Here is a 22,722-nt window from a genome sequence, read left to right as displayed (position 1 = left end):
CCACCGTGTGAGCCACCGATCAAGCCCAAGAGGGGGACGCTCACTGGCAGAGACTGAGAAAAGCATAAGTAGACATTGCTTAAAAAAAGCAGGGCGAGAGGCCAGCAATAAGATACAGGGTCAGCAGGAACGCAGAGACAGCAGAGGGAGAGCACGCCATTCAGCTCCGCACGCCCACCACAGAAGCAAGCGGGAAACCTCCCTCCTCGGGACTGAAGGGCCAGGGCGCAGAGGGAGGCACGGGGCCCGTTCGGCCCTGGTGCACCGCCCTGGTTCGGCGGGCTCTCCAGGCTCACTCCACCTGTATTCTCAGGGGTAAAGCATGGCGACGCCCCCATCCCAGTATAGCTCAAACCTGCCTGACCACGAATGATCTGCAGAGCTCATTCAAAACTATCAGGTCACAGGTCCCATCCCAGGAGGGGCTGGAGGACAACCTAACACCCCAGGGGGGTCGTCCACACCAAGAGGGGCTGGAGGACACCCTAACACCCCAGGGGAGTCGTCCACACCAAGAGGGGCTGGAGGACACCCTAAAACCCCGGGGGGTTCGTCCACACCAAGAGGGGCTGGAGTACACACCCTAACACCCAGAGGGTTCGTCCACACCAAGAGGGGCTGGAGGACACCCTAATACCCCCGGGGGTTCATCCACGCCAAGAGGGGCTGGAGGAAGAAGAAAAAGGAGAAGAAATTCATGACCCAGAACAGGTTCCTCGGCAACTGCTGTGGAAACGTCCATTTCTCGGCCGTGGTTCACCAAGGCTTGGCCCCATGGCTCCACAGCGAGTGCTTTCGGGATCTTCCGAGCTCCTCTCAGCACAGGCTCTCAGGGAGCTCCTTGGCCAGATCCACCCCATCCCGTCTGCGTCCCCAGAAGACACGGAGGCTGACGCAGGGCTGGCCAGTGCCTCACTCAGGACGGCCTTCCTCTCTGCTCTGCAGGAGCAGTCCCTGGCAGACGGACCTCCAAGATCTGTCCTGCGTCTTCCTCCCGGAGGTCCAGGCCCACAGCTTCGCCTCTCCAAACCCACACCGTCCCAGTGCACCACCCGCCCCTCCCCTGGACCAGTCACAACAGGCACGCTCAGGAACAAGGCTGCTCCGCCAGGACCTCCTCCTCCCAGACAGCACGGCTGTGCACCCTGTCACCCACACGGTCATGGGATGTCCACTGTGCCTGTGCCCTCCACTCACCAGCGACACACCAGCCTGTGCTTGAGACTCATCCCAAAGCTGCTCTTAAACCTCTTCCTGCTTCATCCCACCACCCTGGGGAGAACAGTCTCACCACCAACAAGGACATCCTAGAGGCTGTGACACACTGCTCCTCTGCCCCTCCAGCAGAGACCCGAGAACCCGCTGCTTACCTAAGAGAGGTCACGCTGCTTCACTGGGTCAGGAGGCCCTTCAGCTGGCTCCCGTGCCCCTCCTGCCAGGCAACCTCCTCTCCCTGCACCTCCTCACCTGCAGCAGCACCCCAGGGGCCTGGCCCTGCCTGCACCTCCTCACCTGCAGCTACAGCCCAGGGGCCTGGCTCTGCCTGCACCTCCTCACCTGTGGCCGCAGCCCAGGGGCCTGGCCCTGCCTGCACCTCCTCACCTGCAGCTGCAGCCCAGGGACCTGGCCCTGCTTGCACCTCCTCACCTGCGGCCCGCAGCCCAGGTTCTACCTTTCCACAAAGTTCCTTTGCTTAATTATATTTTGCCCCTTGTCTTCAAATATTTCATTTGCCAAATAACATTGCTTCTCATGAAATAGTCCATCTTTATAGGAAATACTTAAGAGTCAATTAAGTATTCAGGATTCCTGGAAAGAAATAACCATAATTATTTTCTAAGATTTGATATAATTCAAGCTCAAAGCAAAGAAACTTGAGTTGTAAATTCGCTTCGTCCTTATTAACGTCTAGTTTCCATGGGTTATCTTAGAACACTGACCTCACAGTCCCTGCACCGAACCCTGGGGTCCCCTGTTGCTCCCCACCGGGCCCCTGCTGGCAGGGTCCTGTTGCCCACACTGTCCTGGGTCATCACTCCCACTGCCGCAGGACACTTGCTGCCACTGTAACAAGTTCATTGGACACATTATCCCCTGTCGGACTCGGAGTTTCTCAAGGTCCACTCTCGGAACCTAACGGTGCCCAGCCCTGACAAGATGCGATGGTAGCTGCTGGATGAATAAACCTGGAGGACAGACAAGTCATCCACATGAAAGCAAGACGGAGCTGGGGAGGCAGAGACCTGCCTGAGGTCTTGGCCAGGTGTCCTGAAGAGGAGGGAAGCAGGCTTCCTGACTCCTACCCCTTTGCCCGCCAACCAGAATCTGCCTAGGTGGCTACTGCTGCATCCTGTAACGGGCAGCACGTCCCTCCTTCCAGAGATCTCCTCAGAAGTCAGTTATCTTGCAACTGCTCTGAGTATGCACTCAATTTAGCAGAAATACCAGAAAGAATACATGAGTTTTTTTTAAAAAAATATTTGCTCTGATTTAAGTCACTCAGAACATCTGCCTACTGACAGTCAGGCTGGGTTCTGATAAGCAGGTACTGAAGTCCTTCACAGAGCAATTTTAAAGGAGTCCATCAGGAGCCCAGCTCCTGTAGAAATTTCCCATGGGAAAGAAGGGGAGCCAGTGACAGGAGAGCATGGACTGAGCAGTCTCCTTACTAACAACTGTTCCTCTTCAGATTCTGCATTTCTTTTTCTGGGGGAAAACACTTCGCGAAGGTGAAAATGGGATTTGGATGAATCTTCCGGGCTTCTGCCCTGCCCCCTGAATCCTCTGCCCAGGAATAAGCTCTCACTAAAGGAGGCAGATCTTCTCATTTCAAAACAAACTAGTCTCATTTGGGCTTACTTTCCAGTCCTTACCTACAAAGCAAACTTTCAATCAAACCTCCTTTATTTAAACCTCCCTCAAACAAGCTATGCCCAAATCAAACAAGTGTAATGTTAAAAATTAGCAACTCTACTCCATCGCTTTGACACATCAGCTGCACCTTGAAGAAACAACATAGTTTTTGGTGTTACAGGTGACGTGAGAGCGACAGGTATCTTCTTCTGTTAGAGCAAAACATCATGGAGACACTTCTGCTGAATGGAATATTTTTCATCCAAATGGTCATTCACAGTGGTCAGGCAAACATTTAGTCTCCTCCACTCACACTCAGCTCTGACTCACGCATTCTCCCTCGGTTTGTGGCTGCGGGCACTGGGGACTGACCCAGGGTTCTGCCACTTGGAGCGCGGGCTCTTCCCAGATCCACCAGCACCTTCCTCTACATGCTTAAACATGTTGGTGACAGGCGTGCCCAAGTCCTCTCTCACAGGAGAAAGCGGATGGGTTCCCAAGGTCTGAAGAGCCACAGGGCAACTACTGCTTGGAGCAGATGAAGATGGGTCCCTCTGCAGCCAGCTCAGAGCACGCAGAGGCAGCTGAAATGAACACCGGCCGCTGCTCCTGTCACGTAACACCCAGAGTGGAGCCTAAGGACAGCTGCAGACAGGAAGGACAGTCCACCACTCGCTCCGAGTATGTTTATTTTGACTTATGAACTGCTTCAAAGTTATGTGTAAATTCTTCGTTAAATGTGATTTCTAGTTAACCGGAAGACTCTCAAGTCAGAAGAATGAGCACTGATGGGACTGAATGATGGAGCTCCCTTTCAACCTTGACTTCTGAGATGCCGTCAGTCGATGGTCCTGGTAGTTTACAGGCAAAATCATGATTATGGCCAGGTGTGATGGTGCACGCCTATCACTCCAGCAACTTGGGAGACCATGGCAGGAGGATTCCAAGTTCCAGGCCAGCCTGGGCAACTTAGTGACACCCTGTCTCAAAATACAATAAAAGGGCATGGTGGCACACACCTGTAATCCCAGCGGCTTGGGAGGCTGAGGCAGGAGGATTGTGAGTTCAAAGCCAGGCTCAGCAAGAGCAAGGCCCTAAGCAACTCAGTGAGACCCTGACTAAATAAAATACAAAAAAGGGCTGAGTATGTGGCTCAGTGGTCGAGTGCCCCCAAGCTCAATCCCTGGTAACACCCCCAAAAAATAAAATAAAATTAAATTAAAAAGGATTGGGGATAAAGCTCAGTGGTAGAGCACCCCTGGATCCAATTCTCAGTACCACAAAAAAAAAAAAAAAAAAAAAAAAAAAAAAAAAAAAAAAAAAAATCATTAATCTAAAAATCAGGAAGACCAGATTTACATCCTGTCGTTTCACATCATGTCAGTTTGTGAAAAAGAACAGAGAGGAGATGCAAAGAGAAATTAAGGAGTTAAATTATCTCACTTTTGCAGTCTTTTCATGTTATCTCATTTAATCTCCCAAATTCTGCTCACAGACGCTAACTGAGGCAGCACCAGGGAGTAATGTCAAACTGTTAGAGACCCTCATGTGAAGGTGCCAGCCCTCAGCAGCAACCACAGGAAAACTTTCTGATTTGCTGCATCAGTGACGGAGTCAGAAAGCCAGTCACGCCAACATCCGTAGAACCCAACTGTTTGCCAGAGACCACTTGCTCTTTCAGGCACAAGTCCTCTGCTGTTCAGTCTTATATCTGAGCAAAACGGATCCTCCTGCCTCCAAGTAGATCCTGCTGCACTGCCTTCACCCCTGTGCTGCTCTTTTCATTTGTGACCTGTCTATGCAGGCTGCCTCCTTGCCATCTGTAAATGAGATGAAGGCTTTCTTCCAAACTTTCTGCAGCGACCAGACCATTGGAATTCCAACATAATATTTAGCAGAGGAAACACTCAAAAGCTACTACAAAAACAAACTTATTTTAGCTACTTTAAAAGAAAAAAAAAAAAAAAAAAAAGTCCATTCACTCACTGACAAGCTTAAGATGCAGAGCGAGCATCCTGAGAGAAACCAATGAGGAGCAAACAATCCCACTAAGAGAAGAAAAGCAGCGAGCTGCCGGCTCCTCTTCCTTCCTGGGCAACAAAAGACTAGGTGCGAAAACAGATCTCAATTCCCCCACCTTCCCCTTTTTAAGAGTTTTGCAAGGACTGTGGTTTTTCACAGCTGTTTGTAATAAATGGTTGGTTAATGCAAATCTGTTCCCCTAACCCTCTTCCCTGAAACAAACAGGATATCAGTCTATTATTATGAAGCTGACAGTCTTTTTTCTTTCCGTTTTAAGAACACTTAGAAGGGCTGGGGTTCAGAGGCAGAGCACTTACCCAGAATGTGTGAGGCACTGGGCACTGCATAAAAATCTAAAAATTTTTTTAAAAAGAGCACTTAAAAAAACTTCTATAAACTTTGCATGTTTATCTTCCACTATCAAATTACTTAACCAAGGTTTCTTGACTGTTCCACACTATCTTAACTTCACACCACCAGATACCCCAAAACCAGGTCCATCTCTTCTCAGTCAACTGTTTGCCAGAGACCACTTGCTCTTTCAGGCACAAGTTCCCTTCTGTTCAGTCTTGTATCTCAGCAAAACGGATCCTCCTGCCTGCTAAGTAGATCCTGCTCCACTGCCTTCACCCCTGTGCTGCTCTTTTCATTTGTGACCTGTCTATGCAGGCTGCCTCCTTGCCATCTGTAAATGAGATCGGAGGGCAGGCCCGCATCTTTTTGCTTCCTGACCTCCGGTTTTCAGCATACACTGTAGCTAGAGAAACACCCCTTAAGCATAATTTCAATCCTACCTGGTGTTCAAGATAATCTATGTAGTATTTCTCAAACTAATGTGTGTGTAAATCACATGGTGATCTTGTTAAAATGCAAACAGTTGTCTAGTGGGTCCTAGGTGGTACCTGACTCTGGAGTTCTGCACTCCCAAGGGATGGGGCTACTAGTGTAAGGACACACACACACACACACACACACACACACACACGTACGTACATGGAACAAAACATTTTCTAAACATAATTTTCTATCTCTTGAATCTTGCTGATTCAAGTCCAATGCCTATCAGACTTCTAGCCACTTAGAACCACAGCCTTTGGGACAAGAGTCCCCTCTTTCTCCTTTGCTAGGAAAGTAATTAACCTTCTTTTTATTTTTTCTAAAAAAAAAAAAACCAGAAAAAAACTACCCATTTTTTAAGAACTCACTCATTCTGCTACAGCATTTTCTTCTAACACTCCGAGCCCTGCCCAGCGGACACCAGGAAACCCCGGGGATACCGATGACACCTCATCTTTCCTCCTGCTCTGTGCTGCCAACAGAGGGCTCCTTATTTCATCCTCAAGCTGGACTGTACCCTCCTTGGAGGATAGGGGCTGCCTGCCCAGCATTGGTAACCCCAGGGCATCTCCAGCTTGTCAGTGAAAGTTCTAGAAAAACAAAATATCCTACTGCATGTGATTTGCTGAACGTTGCTTCAGAAGTTTCTTTAAGATAAAGAAAAGCTCTCCCAGCAGAGCTGATTCATTAGCTAGTCTAAGAAAATTTTGTTACCTATATGCCACTTAAAAATATTCAAATATAAACATTCAAATGATACCTAAAGAAAGTTAGTACTTATGCTATTTACTGTACTCTACAGGTATACAGATCAAGGTTCTGACACTTGACTGAAAATCAAATCTAACTTGTTAAGATTTAGTAATCACTATATCATAAGCTTATAGTATATTACTTATTGTATGCTGTAATATATTACTTTCTCGAATTACTTTGTAATCCCACTCTGGCCCTCCCTGGCTTACTGTGACGAATGCTCCTTTTACCCTTCCATCTGTTAAGGAGCCCGTTCTTCCCGGCGGGCTGCGACTGGACGGCTGCAGAATATTTCATTCACCATTATCACGTCGGGGGTTTGCATTGAGACTTTGAAAAGTGCTTGAAAACACGTACCTCAAAGCAGATGTTTAAGCTGCTAATACAGCAGCGCCCGCCCCGCGGCTCTTCGCGGTAGGTCTGCACCCGCGACCCCGCTCACGCTAGGCCAGCGCTGGACCTCAGGACTACATCCCAAACCCCGCGAAGCCTGGCGGATCCAAGAGCGGCGGGCGTGGGGAACCTAACCGTTGCTCGGAACCGTCCCGAGTGCGTGTTGGACTCGCAGTCTGGCCTCTGCCCAGCGTCCGACTCGGTACCGCGGGTGGAGCCCGGGAACCGCGCTTAACCAGCATCCCCAGGTGCGGGTGTCCGCCGACCTCGCGAAGAAACGCTGCCCAGCCTCGTCCGGGCGCTGCGAGCTGGGTCGGACGCAGACACCCCCCGAAAGCCCTTTCCAAACAGCCGTCACCCCCGCACAGGCACCGGGAAGGGAGAAGGAAAGGAGGCGCGCAGGGCGCAGCGAGCCCGGAAGCGAGGGACCGAGGGCCGGGCTTCCCTCCCGCCCTGCCCGCGCCCGCAGGGCGCCACCCGAGCCGCGGCGCGGCGCGCACCCTCACCTGCCGCGCGGCCGCAGCTCGGCGGCGTCGGGCTCCGGCGCCCGCGGATCCTGCTCGCCCGCGGCGGCGGGCAGCGCCTCGGCGTCCTCCACCGTCACCTCGGCCGGCCCTGGCCCCGCCGCAGACGTCGCGGTGGGGGCGGCCGCGGCGCCCAGGCCGAGCGCCGGCGCGGGGATGCGCGCGCGCCCCGCCGCTCCGGGCCGCGCCAGCCCCAGCAGGAGCGGCAGCAGCAGCAGCGCCCGCGGCCCCGGGCGGCCGGCGCGCGCCATCAGCGGCCCGGCCCGCGAGCGCGCATGGAGGTGCCGCCGCGAGCCGCTCCGAGCCCCGACCAGCGCAGGACGCTCCGGAGACCAGCAGAAGTCCAGCGCGTCCCAGCAGCCCGCCGCGCTCGGGCCACGTCTCAGCCGGGCCGCGGCCACCGCCTCCTGAGTGACAGCCGCCCGCCGGCAGCGCCCATGAGCGACGTCCGCCCTGGGCCCTCTGATTGGCTGCGGGCCCTGCCGCTCTGCGGAAGGCGGGCTCTTCGCGGCGGGCCACGTCACTCCTACCAATCAAGTCGTGATTCCATTCCTCGACGCCTGGCGCTTTTCCGGATGCGGCTACCAATGAGAAGCGCGCAGCCCCAGAGCGCTCTTTCCTGATTGGCGAGCCCTGCAGTTCCCGGAACACCTTTCCTGAAGCAGATTGGCTGTCCTGGGTCTGGCCTCGCCTCTCGAGGGGGGCTGGTGACTATCGTTGGTGGAAGTGGATGCCCGTCAAAGGGCTGAGATAACCGCTTCTTGATTGGTTGGAAGCAGCACTTACTACGTGGCGGATTCTGACTGTGAAGAGCGGCCCCCAGGGCAAGGAGGAGTGGGAGCCGAGTCCCTGGTGGCCGGAAGGCACCGAACTGGAAGGGGCTTCGGCTGCGGTCCTCCGAAGCAAAAGCGAGGCAGCAAAAAGAAAGTGACTGCCGAGCCGTGCGAGCCTGGAGGTGCCTGGAGGGATGGGGCGGCGCAGCGCAGGGGACGGTCCTGCGGCCCGGAGGCTGGTCAGGGGTCGGTGACATGTGGATAACCCAGTCCGCTCCTTACCCAGAGGAGGGGCCCGGCCGGTGCGCTTAGGTCATTCGTCCAGGGTCACAAAGCGGGTTACAGAATGCGACCTCGGAGTTTTCTGACTGGTCTGGCATGCTTGGCACCTCCCTGCAGGCGGCACTGCGAGGACCAGCCTGCAGAGGCCCAAGTGGCGGTGCGAGTGGACGGCCAAGGCGGACCGAGCAGATGAGGGAACCAAACGCTGCACCCTGCAGCTGCGCGTTCGGAGGAATAAGAGGAATGGGGACGAGGATGAGGAGAGCGCTCGAAAACCGAGGTTTCTAAGGGGTCGGCAGTTTGTGTGCGTACTTACGCGGTCCCCAGGCGCATGCAGTCTTGCTCCATTTCTCCCCCCAAAACAAAACCAGACCGCACTCCCTCCAGCTCTTACCACAGGCCTTGGCTCTCCTGCAGGGAGCCCTAAACTCCTGGCCCCATCGCCCCTTCTCGGGCTCACTGCCGTCAGGACTTCTGACTTCACCAAAACTGTTCTGACGGTTGCCAGCCTCAAAGGGCAGCCACACTGGACTCGGGACTCAGTCCTCGCCCTTTGAAATACCTACCCACTGGTTTTCCTGCTTTCCCGTAGGCAGTCACGTCCCTCAGAAGGTCCCCAGTCACTCAGGACGCAGCCAGTCCTCCCCAGAGAGCCCAGGGTGCCACAGCATCTGGCTCCCATGCTTCCCATTTCCCGCTCCGTGGTGCACTCACTCCGTCCTGCCAGGCTGGCTGCCTTGCTGTGACAAAGCCAGGTCCCACCTGGGGGGTCCTCATGATGTCTGGCCTATCTAGGAAACTTCCCCTCGGATTAGTATGCGAGGCACCCTATCAAGCACCACAGAGTGGCTTAAACAACCGAGTCTGGTTCTTACAGCTCTGGAAGCTGAAGTCCAAGACCAGGGGGCCACAGGATAGGGTTCTTCTGAGCCCTCCTTGGGTTGTGGGTGGCCACTTTCTTGCCTCTTTATTTGGTCATGTACCCCTGCTGACTCTCTTCTTGTAAAGACATATCGGTCATATTGGCCTCATTTGAACTTAGTCATGACCTTAAAGATCTTATCTCCAAATACAGTCACCTTCTGAGGGGTTGGGATTTCAACATGCAGCTTTAGGGTGATAGGACACAACTCAGCATAACACCCAGGCACCCACGAGATGTGTTCCCTTCCTCAAGGTTTTATTACCTCACCAGCGAAGCACCTCCTGCACACCTTACTTAGGACTGAGCCACACCGCCTTCCTTCCTGCATGCTTTATTTCTCTCCTTAACCGGGCACACTCTAGTTGGCGTTTTTGTTTTGTTCATTGTCTGCCTCCCTCCACCCACATGTGGTCCTGTGATGGTCTGCTCATTGCTGCTGCATTCCACAAGCCCCAACACAGTGCAGGTGGCAGTAAGCACTGAGTGGACATTTGCTGAATGAAGGCAGGAAAGCCTGGAGACGGGAAGGGCGTGGAAGGGGTGGTTGCTGTAGGCAGAGGGACGGTAGGCAAGCAGGACCCCAGAGTGCACTGAGGAAACAGGAGGGCGCTGCCTGTGTGCTGAGGGACATTAGGAGGCTCCCCTGGAGGAGACCCGATCTTAAAATGAAGAGAAAATAGATAAGAAACCGCAGACCATTACCTACTCAACAAAACAGGAGGCAAGATCTCCTAAGCAAGGGATTATCACCGGTGATATAAGGAAAGTGTCAGTCTGTTAACACTGAATAAAAATTGCTGTTATTGGCCTGCAATGGCCCATGTGAGAGGAAACAGTACTTATGTGTTGGAGGACCTGGTCTTTATGGTTTGATAATTTTTTCAAAAATAAACATGGGGGGCTGGGGAGATAGCTCAGTTGGTAGAGAGCTTGCCTTGCAAGTACAAGGCCCTGGGTTCAATCCCCAGCACCACAAAAAAAATAAAATAAAATAAAAATAAACATGGCACGAGCAAGGCCGTTAATCTGAGCTAATGAGTCAGGAGTCTGCTTGCCACCTGTGCACGCTGTGGAAGTTCTCATTCATTTATGCATCAAGCATTCAGGGTCGCCACATAGCAACTGCATGCAGTTGGAACAAAACAGAGCTGGACCTTGACACCCATCTAGCCAGGGAGACAGACATCACTCTACCAAATACTTAATTTAAACAGAGATGCATGCTGAGATGAAAAGGGCACGGGCAGAGAAGCATAGTGTGAGAAGTGCCAGTGAGGAGCATTTCCTTTACGCTCAGGAAGAAACAAGCAGATATTTCCATTTTGGGGGGAAAAAAGTCCTGAGTCGAGGTCAGCTGACTGGGATAATCACTTGAAAGAGGGTCTCTCTTGAAAAGCGCCTGCCAGGTTTAGGGTGGATGGAGTCCTGGTGCCTAGGCAGCGGCTCTGAGAGCTGAGTCTGAGCACCTCGGGAACCGTCAGACAGTGGGACCCAGTGACAGCTGGTCAAGGTGTCTGAACCAGGGGAAGCTGGCACCTGGCAACCCTGAACCAGAACAATGAGACTCTCACACTGAGCTTGGACCAGGAGGTCAGCAAAACCAGTCAGGGATTTAGACACTGAAGCTGCAATCCATTCATAGTGTGCCTGTTGAGACTGTTTGGTTGTAAATATCAAAAACTTTCACCAGCGGCTGAGATGCACAGGGGGTTTATTTTTCTCCAGCGGCTCCACAGTGATTTAGACTGATGCTGTCATCTCACTGACCCCAACCCTGACCTCCAGCACCACTTTATCTCAGGAAGGGAAAGGGAAGGACAAAGACATTTAACACCTGAGTTTGTCCTATCAGAGAACTTTCCAGGACTTCTGTTTGCATTTCACAGATCAGCCTATTTCAAACAGCCACCCAAGCTACAAGGGAAGCCTGTCAATCCAAACCAGGTCGGGGCCCTGGCAAGGAGGGGGAAAGCTGGCAACCAGCCTTACTGAAGTGTGATGCTTGTGCCCAGGCTGCGCCCGCTGGAAGTCTACCATAGGCGAGCTTCAGTGGATGCACACACCGCAGTCGAGACCAGACGTCCCCACTCCCATCATCCCAAGGGCGTCCTCTGGCCCTTTCCAGCAGCCAATCCCTCCCCCCATTCCGTCCCCCAGGTAATCACTGATCTGTTTTCTGTCACGATAGATTAGTCAGCATTTTCTGGAATCTTTAATAAATGTAATCATACAGCATAGACTTTGTCTGGCTTCTTACGTTTCTGCCACTTCCATAAGAAAACCTTGCTTTGACTAGATCATAAGGCCTGGGTGAAGAATGTGAGAGTATAAATTTTTGCCATTTTAAGTGGCTGGATTCTGCCAATAGCAACCAATATAACACTGCAAATTAGAATGGCAAATTCTGCTGGAGGCCTGCCAATAAGATATTTTGAATGAACATTTCACAAGAGGAGATATACAACGTCCAGTCAGTGTATTAAAAGATACTCCAAGTCAGTATTCACCAGAGAATTGCAGGTCAGAACACGGGGACACCATTGCATACACACCAAATAACTAAGATTTAAGAGAGCCACAAAAACAAAGTGCTCCTCAGCAACGCGAGGAACGTGTGTCCCTCCGCCAACAGTCTGTTTGCTTTTCAGAAGCGCCAAGGGAAAGAAAGCAGAGCGACGGCTGTGCTGTGTGACGCCACCCACCACGTGACGCTGGGAAAGGCTAGTGACTGAGGGAAGAGAGGGCCCAGGAGGGACGCAGGGACCTTTTCAGGGTGCCGGAAACACACCCCGTCTTGGCGGTGGAGGTGGTTATGCAAGCAAAGCGGAGAGTGGGCTTCCTGGCGCGAGTTCTCACGGCAGTAAAGAAACGCGAAAGGCCAGCGCACCACACACGTCGGTGGCAAAGCTCCGCTTTCCTGCTGTTAAAGTTCCTACAGCCAGAGCAAGCTGCATGGCCAAGTCCAAAGGGAAAGGGCGGAGAAGCCGCCTGCAAGGCCACAGTGCGACCTGCCTTATCGCTGTGGGCACCAGGTCCTGACCTGGGCCGCACTCATCTCAAGTGTGCGCTCCCTCATTGAGCCACGGAGCTTAGAGAAACGGCACGGAGCTGCCCGTTAGCAGCCTCCCCAGTTGCCAACCCCTGAGGTGGCAAGTTCAGTCCCGGGCGGTGACAGTGCGTGCGCTGGTGTCCTGGAGAGGGCTCCAAATGCAGGCCAGTCTGCACAAATGCAGCAACAAGTGCCAGCACGTGTGCACATCGAGTTTGCGGACGTGAGCTTGTGTGTGCGTGTCCACTTGCTCACACCCTTCCTACGAAAGTGTAGTCGTCTCTAGTTTTCCCATATAGAGAAAAAAAGTGAGATGGGGAAATAACCGAACTGAATCACAATGAGAAAAAAAGATGGAGAATACAAGGAAAAAAATAAAAAAACCCTAAGAGATACAGGAAGCATTGCCGAAAGGTGTACAGGAGTCTTTCATAAGGAAAGATGGCATAATCAATATTTGAAGAAAAATTGAGAATTTACAAAAATTAATTTAAAAAAATCGTGCCACAGATTCTTTAAACCCCAAGAAATTGAAAAACAAAACCACATGTAGACCTATCACAGTGAAATTGCTGGGAAAACAAAGATCAAAGAGACAATCAAGGAAGACTTAGGGGGAAAATACACATGGCTGTCCAAGAATCAGAGTTGAGACTGACAGGTGACTTTCTGTGACCGTCAAAGGTGAAGCAATCACCTTAAAATTCTGAACTGAGTGGGGACTGGGGGTGCCACCTGTCATCCCAGCCTCTCAGAAGGCGGAGGCAGGAGGATCACTAGTTCCAGGCCAGCCTGGGCAACTGAGCAAGACCCTATCTCAGAACAAAAAAACAAGGACTGGGGATGCGGCTCAGTGGCAGCACCCGGGGTTCAGTCCCCCGTCCAAAATAAATAGAAAAAAAAAAATAAAATAAAACCAGAACAGGGGTGTAGCTCAGTGGTACAGCTCTCGCGGCTTCAATCCCAGCATGCAAAACACTGCTCCACCAACAGAACCCTGAGAATGAACACTGTCATACTCAGGGAAGATGCCTGTCAGAAATGAAGACAAGAAAAAGGCACCGAAGGGGCCGAGAGGCAGGGCCGGGGTGGCCCAGTGGTGGAGCGCCTGCCCAGCTCGCTCAAGCCCTGGGTTCAAGCCGGCACGGCAAGACACCGGACATACAGGAAAATACACACCAAAGGGAGCATTCAGGATGGGAAATGGCCCAAGGTGGGAATTCAAGAAGGAAGAACCCTGGACCCTGGGGCTCTAGCATGCCTGAGGCCCTGGGTTCGATTCTCAGCACCACATACAAATAAATGAATAAAATAAAGTCCATAAGCGGCTAACAAATACATACATTTTTTAAAAATACTGGGCATGGTGGCACACACCTGTAATCCCAGTGGCTCGGGAGGCTGAGGCAGGAAAATGGTGAGTTCAAAGCCAGCCTCAAGCAACTCAGCCAGACCCTAAGCAACTCAGCGAGTTACTCCCAAATAGGTGCCGTTTTATTAATTTCTTGTGAATTCTTCCAGAGCTTCTTTATGCAAATTCAATTAATGCAAACATGCATTACTTTACCCCGTTTTTTGCATAATGTTAACATTATATTCTATACTGTACTTTTTTAAAAATTCAAGAACATTTAGGCATCCTGAAGCCCACATTGTAAATACTAAATGCCAATCTTCACTTAAAAGAACCAGATATTCTTGAAAGAAATTACTCACTCTAGATTTGGCCAGGAAGTATACAAGATGGTCCCAGAATAACTTGTCTCATGGAAAGACAGAAAGCTCACAGAGACCTGTCCTGGTAAAGCACAGTCCTGGTAAAGGGGCTGCAAACTGCAGAGGCTTGCCCGGGTGAACAGCGGGCATGTGACACTGATAGATGGAAAATACATGATTTTACCTTGATAACCCCAAAATGTCACCTTCTGAGGAATCTAGAGATTTCATAGTTTTATTCATTTATTTTTCTGTTTTTTTTTTTTAAATTGGTGCATCACAATTGAATTTCATTGGTTTTAAAACTGGAAGAAAATAAAGGCAAGTGAACCAAGCATTTCCATTGAGTAATCCAGTATGGTGAAGAAAGTGTCTCTTCCAGGACACTCTCTAGCTCAGGGGAATGGCTGACACAATGTTGCCACCCTGAACCTCCCAGGAAGGAGTGTTTGGAGAGCTTGGAACTGAAGCGGGGCCGCCAGCGCAGAGAGACAGCCCAAGGGAGCTGGACTCTCAACGTGCTTGGCGCTGCTTCTGAAGTCATCCTGGTGCCAAGTAGGAGGATGAGGAGAGGAGGAGGAGAGGAGGAGAGGAGGAGGGGAGGGGGAGAGGAGGAGGAGGAGGAGGAGGAAGGAAGGGGATGCGGAGGAGAGGGGGGGGAGGGGAGGAGGAGGAGAGGAGGAGGAGAGGAGGAGGAGAGGAGGAGGAGAGGAGGAAGGAGGAGGAGGAGAGAGGAGGAGGAGGAGGGGTGGAGGAGGGGAGGAGGGGGGAGAAGGGGAAGAAGGAGGAGGAGAGGAGGAAGGAGGAGGAGGAGAGAGGAGGAGGAGAGAGAGGAGAGGAGGAGGAGAGAGAGGAGAGGAGGAGGAGAGGAGGAGGAGAGGAGGGGGGAGGAGGGGAGGAGAAGAGGAGGATGAGGAGAAGAGGAGGAGGAGGAGGGGGAGGGGAGGGGGGGAGGAGGAGGGGAGGGGAGGGGGAGGAGGAGGAGGAGAGGAGGAGGGGAGGAGGAGGAGAGGAGGAGGAGGAGAGGAGGAGGAGGAGAGGAGGAGGAGGAGAGGAGGAGGGAGGAGGAGAGGAGGAAGGAGGAGGAGGAGAGAGGAGGAGGAGAGGAGGGAGGAGGAGGAGAGGAGGGAGGAGGAGGAGAGGAGGGAGGAGGAGGAGAGGAGGGAGGAGGAGGAGAGAGAGGAGGAGGAGGAGAGAGAGGAGGAGGAGAGGAGGAGGAGAGGAGGAGGAGAGGAGGAGGAGGAGGGGGAGGGGAGGGGGAGGAGGAGGAGGAAGGAGGAGGAGGAGAGAGGAGGAGGAGGAGGAGGAGAGGAGGAGGAGAGGAGGAGGAGAGGAGGAGGAGGAGAGGAGGAGAAGAGGAGGATGAGGAGAAGAGGAGGAGGAGGAGGGGGAGGGGAGGGGGAGGAGGAGGAGGGGAGGGGGAGGAGGAGGAGGGAAGGGGAGGGGGAGGAGGAGGAGGAGAGGAGGAGGGGAGGAGGAGGAGAGGAGGAGGAGGAGAGGAGGAGGAGGAGAGGAGGAGGGAGGAGGAGAGGAGGAAGGAGGAGGAGGAGAGAGGAGGAGGAGGAGGAGAGGAGGGAGGAGGAGGAGAGGAGGGAGGAGGAGGAGAGGAGGGAGGAGGAGGAGAGAGAGGAGGAGGAGGAGAGAGAGGAGGAGGAGAGGAGGAGGAGAGGAGGAGGAGAGGAGGAGGAGGAGGGGGAGGGGAGGGGGAGGAGGAGGAGGGGAGGAGGAGGAGGGGAGGAGGAGGGGGAGGGGAGGGGGAGGAGGAGGAGGGGAGGAAGAGAGGAGGAGGAGGAGGAGCAGGAGGAGGAGGAGGAAGAGGAGAACCACGGTCCGCGCTGCATTGCCCGCTCGTGGGAAGGATAGGGAACAGAGAAGTACTTCAAATGACTGTGGACACACCAGCAGGTTTCAGAGGTAAATAGCTTAGATGATTACGGAGGGGTGGAGAGAAGGGAGGGGATCCTGAAGACCAGGAGAGATGGAGGAGACCAGCCAGTCACAGGTCTTCCTTGACGGAAGTGGGAGCAGGCCTGGGTGGGCCTTGGGAAGCCTCCTTGAACAGTGGGTCCCGCCCGGCACCTGGAACTGACCCAGGAAGGCCCCGGTCCTTCCCTCAGTGCCTGGCGTGGCTCACTGAGCCTCCCTGTTGTGCAGAGAGGTTGATGGCCAGCACCCGCTGTCCCTCTGGAGTCCGGAACCTTGGTACCTGCAGGGGTTTCCACGGGACCAGCTCCAAGAAGACCACTGGCCCCTGGGTTCAGTGACCTTCCTGGAGACACACTTTGAACGCGTCACGGTTCAGAACTAGAGGAGCTCAGTGTGCCCAGTCTGGCGGCACAGGGAGGACTCCGGGAAGCTTGTGCCTGGCTCCTCCGGGCTTCCTCCCATCTGTCTGGCTGGTTTTTGCTTTATGTCCTGTGGTCAAGAATCATAACCAGGAGGAAGAGCCAATGCGAAGTCCCGTAGACCTTCTGAGGAATCATAAAGCCTTGCGGGTCTTGGGGTCTCAGCCACTGTTCTTTTTTGGCGAGGGATACCAGGGATTGAATTCGGGGGCACTCGACCCCTGACCCACATCCTCAGCCTTATTTTGTATTTTACTTAGAGCACTGAGTTGCTTAGTGCCTGGCTTTTGTGGAGGCTGACTTTGAACTCACTATCCTCCTGTGTCAGCCTCCCGAGCTGCTGGGCGTGCACCACAGGCGTGCACCACTGTGCCCAGCTCAGCCACTCTTCTTAATGAAGCTAGTTGAGGGCTGGGCTGGGGCTCAGTGGTGGAGCGCTTACTTACCATGTGTGAGGCACTGGGTTTGATTCTCAGCACCGCATATAAATAAATGAATAAAATAAAGGCCTATCAACAGTCAAAAAATTTTAAAAAATAAAGTTAATTGAAACAAAAACATAAGCAAAAGCCGGGGGGGGCAGGAGAGAGAGAGAGAGAGAGAATAAGAGAAATTTGGACTCAGTGATCCCACAAGTGGTGGCTGAGTTTCTTGTGATAACGGTATTGCGATGGTGCACAGCGCTGGGCACTGGGCTCTGATGGAACACGGTGTCTGAGGTGTGCTTCCAGATGACCTGGGGGCAGGACGGCACGTGCCTGGGGCCTCATGGTGAGATCTCTGAGGGCCCCATGGAGAGATCTCTGTAGGGACCCCATGGAGAGATCTCTGAGAGCCTCATGGAGAGATCTCTGTAGGGCCCCCATGGAGAGATCTCTGAGAGCCTCATGGAGAGATCTCTGTAGGGACCCCATGGAGAGATCTCTGTAGAGACCCCATGGAGAGATCTCTGTAGGGACCCCATGGAGAGATCTCTGAGGGCCCCATGGAGAGATCTCTGTAGGGCCCCCATGGAGAGATCTCTGAGGCCCTCATGGAGAGATCTCTGTAGGGACCCCATGGAGAGATCTCTGAGGCCCTCATGGAGAGATCTCTGTAGGGACCCCATGGAGAGATCTCTGTAGGGCCCCATGGAGAGATCTCTGTAGGGACCCCATGGAGAGATCTCTGAGAGCCTCATGGAGAGATCTCTGTAGGCCCCCATGGAGAGATCTCTGAAAGCCTCATGGAGAGATCTCTGTAGGGACCCCATGGAGAGATCTCTGTAGGGACCCCATGGAGAGATCTCTGTGGGCCTCATGGAGAGATCTCTGAGGCCCCCATGGAGAGATCTCTGAGGGCCACATGGAACTCTTCTATGTTCTGCTGCATGTGTTTGAACGTTTTCCTAATAAAAAGTTAAAAAGAGAACGAGTCTCGGACGCCTTCTCCTTGCAGCTCCCGGGAAGCCCTGGCTCTTCTTCGGGGCTGCCTGGGGTCCGTCGCGGGCGCTGGACCCCTCGGGCCGCTCGGCTGGGCTCCTGTCCTGGAGCCTCTTGCCGCCTGCAGCTCCAGCTGGGACTGCCTCTTGGGTGAACCTGCAGGGTGGTCCCAGGTAGCCAAAAGGGACACCCTGAAAGGCCAGGTGTGGCCCCCAGACCCGGCGGAAAGGGGACTCCTGGGGCTCCTGCCTGAGGGAGTGAGCTGGACACCCGAGGGGCAGAGGGGCGCTGCCCTCGCACAGGAGACGGGTCAGGGCCGCTGGAGGCACTTCCAGGGGAGCCGGGGGAGGTGAGCTGCGCACAGGGACCAGGGCCGTCCCTCAGGGTGCCCAGGGCTGTGTCTCGTGGCCGACTGCTATTTCAGGATGACCGACTCGGGCTTCTGGGAATGTGAGCCTGGACTCCGCTGTGGCAGACCACAGAGACCAGCTGTGATGCTTTAGATCGTCCCTGGAAGGACACGGGCTAACTGGAGTGAGAGGACGTGCCCTGGTTTGCTGTGGCGTGGCCCCCAGGGCCCGGGTGCTCAGGTCTGTCCCGGGCGCTGCGGTATGGAAGTGGGGGGTCTCGAAGAGGGGGACCTGCTGGGGTCCTGAAGTCACTGGCACTTCTTCTCGGGGACTCTTGTTCTGACAAGAGTGAGTTGTTATCCAGCAGACGCTGGGGCTGGGCCCTTGAGCCTACAGAACTGCGAGCTAAATAGGCCTTTTCTCTGCAAATTAGTCAGCCTTGGGTATTTTATTATAGTAACAGAAATCAGACAAACACTGAAGGCCAGACAACCGAACAGCTCAAAGTGCAAGAATCAGTCAGCTCTGGGCGAATCTAGGGGGCAGGCAGGACCCAGGGGACAGTGTCCTTGGGGATATGTCACCAGGAGCCATCACCTCAACTGCTTCCTTTCCGGAGTCACACTGTCACGGTTCGCACTCTCTGGAGAGAGGGCTGAGTGGCCTCGCCTGGATCATGGTCCACTCACGGATGGGGGGACAGGACTTCTTGTGACAGGCGTGGAGAAGGGGGGCTCCTTCAGGGACACCCAGGTCCCTTTGACAGCTAGATGGGGAGATGGCTCCGGGCAGGCGAAACCAGCAGACGTCCACTTGTGAGGAGAGGAAACCTCGGGTGGGGCCTTAGCATGGCCAGCTGCAGAGTGTCAGGAAGGAGGGGCCGGCGAGAAGATGATGTGGCTGCCATTTCCTGTTGGTTGGTAGCCGGGAAAACAAGGCCGTGCTGGAGTAAGAGGACACGGTGGCCCTGCCTTGTCCTGCTCCGTGGCCCCTAGAACCCCCGGGCACCGAAGAGAGGTTTTCTAAATTAATTAAAGAAACAACGCGTAAGGTTTCTGGGCAGCGGACATCAGAGGCTCACGGTGGCCCAGGGCAGGAGCTCGGCCACCTTCCTCCTCCTGACAAAGCAGGCTCCACCCTGTCCCAGCTCGAGGGCTGTGGGTGTCCCAGGGTATGGTCTCCACTGAGCGTTGTACTGAGAATGCAGCCTGGTGACTCCTGCTCAGGACCCTTGGTTAGAGCCAAAGGTCGGGAAGCACTGAAGAGATTCCTGCACAGCTGGGGGCTTCCCGCGTGGACAGCCGTAAGGACACAGGAAAACAGTCTCTGTTTCAAGATGGCCCTTCTAGCGGCCTCCACTCCTACGGCTTGTTGTTCTTTAAGAGCCGCAGTGTGAAAGGAAGTCCCCGTGCGCGTCCGTGGCCATTCTTGCCACTTGGGGCCCTGGCATGCTTCCTGGCCCTCGCCGTCTGAAGCCTGGTGGCCGAGATTTGGAAGTCAGACCTCAGGAAGACCTTGTGCTCGGCCCAGCTTCACCGAGCCCCCATCTTGCCTCCTCGCAGTCACACGGGGGTCTCCCAGCAAACTCCTGGCTTCTACCTGCATGGCCACGTCTTTTCTTTGCTCCCTCTTCCCTTTCTTCCGATCACATCTACATTTACTTTAATGAGGTCATTCCCAGTTAGTTAGCTCAAAAAGCAATGAGGTTGGCCGTGAGGGAGGCTGGTGACCGCTCCATCATAGCCGATGGAGAACCCAGGAAAGCACAGGTGCCCTTCGCCAGGTGCCCAGTGCCATTCTGGGGGTGAGACTCAGGACTGGGCCAGGAGTTGGGAGGGGTGCTGGCCTCCCACGCACAGGTCCCTCCCGCTTCCCTCTGGCTGCACTCCTAGGCCCTGCGCGAACGTCCCCTGGGCAGCGTGGCCGCTGGTGAGTACTGCCAACTCTCCCAGAGCACAGTGGGCCCCCGGCAGCTGGCCAGGCAGGGCCCACTGTGTTCCTGGAAGAGGGGGGCAGGTGACTTGGAGGTTGCAATCTCAGGGCACCATCTGGCGCAGCGCAGAGTCTCAGTAAATATTTGACGATATAAATGAGCAATGACCGAGTGAATGCCTGGCATGCAGGCTGTTTGCCTGGACTGGTTCTGGATGGGCTGTGTGGCCTCTGCGCTCCGTGCGACAGGGTCCACCCCGCCTCTTGAGTGCAGCCCTCGCTGCCTACTGTAAAAGGGATATGCTTTTCTCTTCCTGTCTTCCCGACCTGGGCCGGCAACACGATGACCTTTTCCCATTCTAGGCCTTACCTGTCCTTGAGCACACACCCACCACAGGAAGATGTCACCGAAGATCTAGGAAGCGACCTCTCCCACATTCGGGAGCGAGTTTTAACACCCCAGACACTAGGGAACGGCCCTCCCCGCCAGGGCACACCTGGAACCCAGCCTTCCAACAGCTTCTTGAAAAGCCCTCGCTCTCCGGGGCGGGCAGAGCCACAGCCTCTGGGAGAGGAGTCCCTGTTTCTCCTTTGCCGGCAAAGCAATGAAGCTTCTTTTTCCTTTTTCTCAAAAATCGTGTCCCCGTTATGCCGTCAATGGACTGGCATTGAGGACAAGGACTGAGCTTGTGACAGGGTGACGGGGTGACAGTCTCCACTCTCCGGCCCAGAGAGGCCCACAGTGACCCTGATGCTCTCCGAAGGCAGATGGGGCTGTGGCCTGGCCGCTCCCGCGGGTGGACACTCTGCGCTGCTGTTGATGGGTTTTCCTGGGAGGAGCCGCAGGAGCTGGAAGGAGCTGCTGTTTGGTAGGAAATCCATAGTGTTAGAGCCAAAAAGGCGACCAAGGGCGGGTCCAAGGGCGGGTCCAAGGGCGGGTCCAAGGGCGGGTCCAAGGGCGGGTCCAAGGGCGCGTCCAAGGGCGGGTCCAAGGGCGGGTCCAAGGGCGGGTCCAAGGGCGGGTCCAAGGGCGGGTCCAAGGGCGGGTCCAAGGGCGGGTCCCAGGGCGGGTCCCAGGGCGGGTCCAAGGGCGGGTCCCAGGGCGGGTCCAAGGGCGCGTCCAAGGGCGGGTCCAAGGGCGCGTCCAAGGGCGGGTCCAAGGGCGGGTCCAAGGGCGGGTCCAAGGGCGCGTCCAAGGGCGGGTCCAAGGGCGGGTCCAAGGGCGGGTCCAAGGGCGGGTCCAAGGGCGGGTCCCAGGGCGGGTCCAAGGGCGGGTCCAAGGGCGGGTCCAAGGGCGGGTCCAAGGGCGCGTCCCAGGGCGGGTCCAAGGGCGGGTCCAAGGGCGGGTCCCAGGGCGGGTCCCAGGGCGGGTCCAAGGGCGCGTCCAAGGGCGGGTCCAAGGGCGGGTCCAAGGGCGCGTCCAAGGGCGGGTCCAAGGGCGGGTCCCAGGGCGGGTCCCAGGGCGGGTCCCAGGGCGGGTCCCAGGGCGGGACCTGGGTCCCAGGGCGGGTCCCGGCGGGTCCCGCCCAAGCTCTGGCCTCCTGTGCTCCCCAGGGTTGACTTGAGCCCGAAGCCTGAGCTGCTCTCCAGGAGGTGGACTCCCCTGCCCGGGGTCCTTCCAGGGGGGAGGACCAGCTCTCTGAAAGGGGCTTGGAAGGGCAGCCACCCAAGAGCTGCCTCCGCCCGCGCCCTGGGAGCACAAGGCGGCCCGCAGCTCCTCCGGCCCTGGCTGCGCAGACGAAGGCGCACAGTCTTTTCGTTCTTAAAACCTCAACAGAAGACAGCACAGCAATGGTAGGAGAGAGGGAGGGAGAGAGAGGGAGGGAGAGAGAGGGAGAGAGGGAGGGAGAGGGAGGGAGGGAGAGAGAGGGAGGGAGAGAGACAGAGAGAGGGAGGGAGAGAGAGGAGGGAGGGAGAGGGAGGGAGGGAGAGAGAGGGAGGGAGAGAGAGAGAGGGAGAGGGAGAGAGAGGGAGGGAGAGAGAGGGAGGGAGAGAGAGAGAGGGAGAGGGAGAGAGAGGGAGGGAGGGAGGGAGAGAGAGGGAGGGAGGGAGAGAATACACACGAGAGAGAACTCACACAATTAATTACTGGGGCTGGCCAGTCTGGATCTGAAGGACAGGCTGGAGACCCAGGGAAGACTCTGTGTTATGGTGCCAAGTCTGAAGGCAGTTTGGAAGCAGAATTTCCCTTTCCTCTGGGGACTTCAGTCTTGTCTCTTAGAGTCGTCAACTGGTTGCACCAGGCCCACCCACACTGCAGACATTAATCTGGTTTACTCAAAACCTACTGCCTTAAATTTTAGTCTTATTGAAAATATCTCTTCACAGTGACATCTAGAATGGCATTTGACAAACCCTCTGGGCACTATGGTCTAGCCAACTTGCCCTATGAAAGTCCCAGGTGTGCCCACCCTGCCAGGCTCCTGGTCATGAGCAGTGATGCTCTTCCCAGGCTGCTTGTTCCTCTATGCACTGAAACACTCCACTCTGGTACAGCCAAGTAGGGTGTGAAGGGGACCGAGCCCCTCTTCATGTTTTTATTTC

The 22,722-nt window shown here is 54.9% G+C and overlaps 1 protein-coding gene across 3 annotated transcripts in view; it reads right to left on the bottom strand.

The window, feature by feature from the left end:
* Positions 1-11,581, bottom strand: part of EIF2AK3 (eukaryotic translation initiation factor 2 alpha kinase 3) — a 54,290-nt gene extending 42,709 nt beyond the window's left edge. Inside the window, exon 1 of one of the 3 annotated variants that reach the window (XM_079111252.1) lies at positions 7,368-11,581. In XM_079111252.1, coding sequence (XP_078967378.1) covers positions 7,368-7,636 — 269 coding nt within the window. In that variant the 5' untranslated portion in view covers positions 7,637-11,581. Of the gene's footprint in view, positions 1-6,825; positions 7,284-7,367 lie in introns of those variants that run through there. The other 2 variants (XM_079111249.1, XM_079111250.1) reach the window with 2 other exon arrangements.
* Positions 11,582-22,722: the final 11,141 nt, after the last annotated feature.

The sequence above is a fragment of the Sciurus vulgaris genome, assembly GCF_902686455.1.
Source record: "Sciurus vulgaris genome assembly, chromosome: 14".
NCBI lineage: Eukaryota > Metazoa > Chordata > Mammalia > Rodentia > Sciuridae > Sciurus > Sciurus vulgaris.
Note: the sequence above shows the minus strand (reverse complement) of the source record. Positions and strands in the feature narration are given on the sequence as shown.